Source organism: Nipponia nippon, unplaced genomic scaffold, assembly GCF_047370975.1.
Source record: "Nipponia nippon isolate SJK-2023a ecotype South Korea unplaced genomic scaffold, ASM4737097v1 scaffold_3, whole genome shotgun sequence".
Classification (NCBI taxonomy): domain Eukaryota; kingdom Metazoa; phylum Chordata; class Aves; order Pelecaniformes; family Threskiornithidae; genus Nipponia; species Nipponia nippon.
In genome coordinates, this window is record NW_028262347.1 from 111,911,192 (window position 1) to 111,917,191 (window position 6,000).

Here is a 6,000-nt window from a genome sequence, read left to right on the forward strand (position 1 = left end):
TGATTGGCCGCGAATAGAGCGGGAGGTGCAGAGCGTCCTTCGGCGGCCGAAGGAGGAAGGCGGTTTGGCGCCTTGGTCTCGTGCCGCTCCCCCCCGCTCCCCCCGCCTCCAACTCCCGCTCTCTGATTGGTGCGCGCAGGGCGGGGTGCCGCCCTTTTCCGTGCTCCCCTCAGGCCGGGGCCGCGGCCCGGGGTGGGTCTGCCGCCCGCAGGCCCTGGGGCTTAGGCTACACCCGTGAAAAACCCAGACTGCCTATCCGCCTCCCTAGCCGCTTGACAGGGGTCCGGCTGCTGGGAGGCTAAAAAGTTGGGAAGGGAGTAACTTTTCTGAACCCCCCTGCATCTCCACCCAAACAGCACGCCGGGCTGTGCCCTCCCCATCACAGCCTGCCCCGCAAGCTTGGCTCTGTACCTTACCCTACACCCCCCCCCCCCCCCCTTAAAATGCATCCTCGGTGTGATTGCCCTATGTGCTGCACTACCACATTTCAAACGCTTTAGCCCATGGTCAAAAACCTGGACGAGGCAACCTGAAGAACCAGATCTGCAAGCTTAGAGAACCCCAGCACTGCTATCTGTAACGTTCTGCGTGAATTTACCTAATCAGTCTCTATAAAACTTACCGGTATCAAAATGTCTCCACAGTAGTAGCTCTAACAGTTCAAAGCAGGCACTGCACAGATACAAGCTGATCTCTGCCCTTGGTCTGCAGGAATAAGAGATACCCTTCAGGGCAGCGTTGGGTTATCTGGGACAGGTTATGCTGAAATCTGTTTTGCTGGCTTTTGGTGGGGTTTTTGTTTGAGGTTCTGTTTAGGACTTTGCCTAAGAGTGGAGATGACCAAGGCCACTCTTTTCCTAATATTTTTCTTGGATCTAGAAACCTGAGGGGATAATTCACTCAAACGGAAAGGAGTGACCCATCTGATGTCTCTTTCTGCACCCTACCCAAGGTAGGCTGGCCTCGGGCAAGTCTGCAAAGCAGAAGTAACACTAATGCAAAACTGAAAGCAGAAGTCAAAATAGGAAACTGGGTTTTGAGCATCTGAAGTGTCCGAGTCTGCCATGTACGATGCACTCCAACCCACCCCCACCCCTCAGTCTTTTTCAAAAGCTTTAATCCGTGTAATTTATGATGTCTTCAACCCAGCCTCAAAAGAGTAAAACATCGGCTGCCATCACATCATGTGCCTTCCTCCTTTTTTGCTTTAACCCATCCTACGCACATTGCCTTCAGCTCTCTGCCCCAGGAACCATCTCTGACCATTATGCTTGTAAGAAACCTACCAGCAGGGCATCCCGCTGTTTGACAACACACTTCAAGACCCACCATACACAACAGTACAACCAATCCATGGTTATGCTTGGCGTAACCTTCTTCAGCAACAAATGAAGAACAGCTGAGCTTGCTGTCATATAGATTTGCTTGAACAGACAACAGTGTTTATTTGAATTAGTCTAATATAGTGTTAAAGCAAAGTCCCATGCCCGGTGTTTGTCAGGAATTCCAGAAATACTTTTATGTCACATTGAAGGAGCAGATGAAATTGAAGTAATGTAAACATTTGCTTTACCTCTCAGTTTAATACTTTAACCCTGCAAAAATGCAATAGACCTAGAGGCATTTTTACAGTTACATGACCTGGAGATGTAAACTGTTACAAAACACAACAAAAGCGTCAGACACAGAATGCATTGGTAAGTTTGCAGGAAACGTGGAGACACCACGCAGCTTCTACAGAAAGTCTGATTCGAGCATTGGTGATGGCAAGGTGAATCTGTTTCTCGTGAGGAGACAGCAAGGACACAAAACCCAGTAATTACCTAAGTAATAACATGGCTTATAATAACCTGCTTACGGCAAGTGCCTGAAATACAGGAACTGCAGAAGGTAGGATATTGTGGCACTGAGGACAGTGGGGGAAGTAAGAAAAAGGTGCAACAGCTGCAATGGTATCGGCTTGCTTGTTTTGTTTTTTTTTTTCCCCAAACAGGAGAGTTGTACATACACACGTGCTGTTTAAACTAATACATTCCCCAGAGCAGGCCTTAATTTCAAATAAATAAATAGCAACAACACTTATTAGGCACGCAAGTATAGCTATCAGTAAGTAATCATAACACTCAAACTACTTTTTAAACTTGCTTTAGTTAGAATAACTCCTATCACTATAGATACTAATTATTCCTAAGAAAGAGGGAATCTTACTTTCCCTGACAATTTGGGAGCACTTCACTGCTTAGAATTCCCTTCCTCCAAATTAAACAAAAGTTAAAAGACGCTTACCTCATGCCTTGCTTCAAAGAAGTTGGAAAATCATTTGCCTCCTGCCCAATCCCCCCCATGCTATTGATTTTCATTTCTATTAGTCCTTCCCATCGTGCAGTCTGAACACCCACAAAAAACCAGAAACTTTGAAAAAGTACAAATCTGGGAAACTTGAGGTTTTACAAGTAGATCTGGAACTATACTGGGGGTATTATGCAAGTCAATCTTTGCTATTTATTTCATCTCCTCCTTAATTGCCTTCCAGAATGACTCATGCTTTTATTTTCAAGCAAAAGCAGGAAGTATCCCAGAGAGCAGAGGTTTTAAGCAGTATCCACAGGGAAATGGGTTGCCCACCAGGCAGCTGAAACATATCAGTCACAACCATGTGTTCGTTATTATAATATTTTAATGTAAACGCTCTAAATAGAGTTAAAAGCCCTGAATCTGAAAGGGCACATATGCTTTTGTCAAAGAAACAAAGGAGGCGAAATCAAAGCACCATTTCTAGTCTGTGGAGAAACGGCCCTTAGGCTTTTGAAAGCCTAGCTGGACTTCAGGATTGTTCAATTTTCATTTAAATACATCAGTACTTTCAGCCTTTCTTCTAGAAAACCACCCATCACCACAGAATTACCTTACCTGACCACTAGAAACCAGGTATTTCCGAAGTCTTAGAATGGTAGCTGAAATCATACTGTAAAAAACCACATCACTGTCCTGAACAGTTTTAGTTTGTTTTAAATTTCAGGAGCCACAGAGGTAGTTAATACCTCAAATTTATTTGTAGAAAATGAAGAAGGTTGTTCCTTCCCCTTGTAGATCCCTCACACAAGGAGTTCTGTGGAGACACCTGCTCCTCGGGCAGAAGAGACCCGCTTCGACACGCTCCAGCTTCCAGCCCTCCCAGCGACTGCAACCACCAGCTGTGTCAGGCTCTTCTGCTTTGGTGCAAAGGAGCAGCCATCAAAGCAGCCACACATGGCCGATGCACAGGGAGCCAGCAGATCATTCGTGGAGGAGTACGTTTAGGTGCACGGGCCATCACACATTCACAGCCTTGGGGCCACCCTCAGCAGTCAGAAGAGGCTATAACCCGTGTTCAACCATTAACTCAAACTTCCTCCTCAAACAATTTGTGAGAAGAATACAGTTTTCCAGGGGGTGATTTGCAGCCCTGATCTAAACGAAGGAGGAGGTGCTGCAGGTTGCAAAGTCACATAGCACATGACATGCGGGGCATTGCGCGTGGACGGCCATCTTAAGCTATGAACCTGCATCCACTTTGTAACATGACTGCTTCAAAGCTCCATATGAAATACATACCCTAACCATTCTTTGAAATTCTAGGGACCTCCTGTCTCATTAATGTGTCTGTTCATTTCCACCTTGTTTTAATCACAGAAGCATAGAACTGTTTAGGTTGAAAAGGACCTTCAAGATCATCCAGTCTAACCGTTAACCTAGCACTGCCAAGTCCACCACTAAACCATATCCCTGAGCACTACATCTACACATCTTTTAAATACCTCCCGGGATGGGGACTCAACCACTTCCCCGGGCAGCCTGTTCCAATGCCTGACAACCATTTCAGTGAAGTTTTTCCAAATATCCAACCTAAACCTGTCCTGGCGCAACTTGAGGCCATTTGTCTCATATTAATTAATATGCCTGACCTCACCAAAGGCACAGGAAAGGGTAAGTCATTCAAAATCATTGACCTTGTGCTACCTCAAGGGAATCAGAGTGAAAACACAAGATAGTTTTCTGCAGTGGTAGAGGACCGTGAAACTGTCCTAGAACATTAAGAACAGAAGCAAACACAAGCAGTGAGGCTGCAAAAGGAAGATTTCTCTAAGGAGCCACGGGGAGTGACAGATAAGGGCAAAGACAGGTATCGTCGTAAGTCTTCTTCCCCTGGAGTTTAAGTGTTGTAAATTGCCTTTTCCCTGATACAGACTCAAGTTTGCGGAGAAGCAGATCAACCAATATTTATTAGCATACCTTTTATTAAACTGTTATAGTAGACTTATCAATAGCAGATAACTATCCAGACAGTAAATTCAATTATTCTTATTCATGATTCATACACACGCAATCACTCATCGTTAGCCAGTGGGGAAGGGGAAGCTGACCACAGTGGTTTTCTCAGATACAGAGGCTCATACTGATGTGCCAGTGGCTTCAGGGTCAACGCTCAGAAAGTCCCTCTGTTTCTGCAGATGCACATGTAATCCTGTAATCTGTGTCGGTATACAGCCACCACCCCCTTCTTGGATATGGCCTGAGTTACATGACCCATTGTTGATGGCGTGTGTGCTGGTGGCCTTGTGTAGATTCATCTATGTCCTGGGATCATCAGTTCCTGTGGATTCAGCAAGACCTCTTGGCTCTGGAGCTTACCCGTTCCTGGGACACTTTCGCACACTGCCTCTCAGCGTGTATTTTTCCTCTCTTCAGTTTCCTGTTTTCTGGTAACTATTTCTCCATCCATACACATCTAGATGTACCTATAGAGTCTATTTAAACTCAGAAAGGAGACACAAGCGCTCCAGGTACACTGCAGGCTGTTCCTCCCAGGCACAGCACAGGCAGCTCTCTCCCACCAGCCACTATGAACACAGCTGGTCACAGTTTGCAGCACAGATTCCCAAATCTGTCTCCAAACCTGGATCTTCCAGAACACCGCTCACCCACAAAGCTCAGCGTGCCACCACTCCAGTCATGCCTTTCCTTTATTTCAGTAGCAGGAATCACTACACTGTGTGTTGGCAATGTAATGATGTGCTTTGGGGGCAGCTCAACTCTCCGGCACCCCAAACCCAAAGATTCTCATCCGTCCTTCTCCTTTATAGACATTTAAATAATTTCTTATACATTGCATGATGCATTTTCCTGCTTGTGATTATCTTCTACCACAAGTTTTTTCCATCAATTATTTTCACTACATGTGCATTTAATCATGCTTTCAAGCTATATCTAATGCTCAGCTACTAGCAGTTCATGCTGTATATCCCAGTGCTATATTCAGACACTATCCTATAGGACACTATCATATCCTACCACGGGTGTTCTGTGACAAATACTGTTATGGTTGATGGCTGCAGATACCTGCACGTTAGTCTTACCTAGCTGCTTATTAGTCATGCTTTCAAGCTTCCTCTTATTTCAGCTAAGCAGCTATAATAACAAGGTTTCTTATCCTCCATAGCATTGCTTCGGTTTACACACACAACAATAGCAGAGACAGGGTGGGACAGGACACAAAGACCAGCTCTGTCTCAGCATCCATTCATATATCATTTTATGTGGCACATATGAGGAAAGATAGGAAGCAATAGAAAACAGGTGACAGATTTGAATGTGCATATGGCAAGGAATGGATAGAGGCAGGAAACGTTTAGAAAATTTTTTTCCTTGTTTTTCAAGGGAGAACACAGATGCTGTGGAGCTGGTGGAAGGGATAAAACCTACACTCATGTGGAAGCGTTCTGATACAGGCAGCCGTTATTCTTTGCACGGCAAATATAAAGGGGACTGCGGAATGCTATGCAGTTTTTTTTTTTGAAGTAGAAAAACACTCATTCATGAAAACAGAGCAAGGATGTTTTCTTTAGACTTAGGCTGGCTTCCTCTGACTGAAATGCATACCTGAGCATACAGCTGGAAGCACAGCTGCAGCTCACACGAACATGTCTAAGCTAGGACTGTGTAAGCTCATCAAGTTGATGT

The 6,000-nt window shown here is 45.1% G+C and overlaps 1 protein-coding gene across 1 annotated transcript in view; it reads right to left on the bottom strand.

The window, feature by feature from the left end:
• Positions 1–2,376, bottom strand: part of SLF2 (SMC5/6 complex localization factor 2) — a 33,528-nt gene extending 31,152 nt beyond the window's left edge. The window contains exon 1 of the mRNA XM_087765576.1: positions 2,287–2,376. Coding sequence (XP_087621702.1) covers positions 2,287–2,360 — 74 coding nt within the window. The 5' untranslated portion in view covers positions 2,361–2,376. The remainder of the gene's footprint in view (positions 1–2,286) is intronic.
• Positions 2,377–6,000: the final 3,624 nt, after the last annotated feature.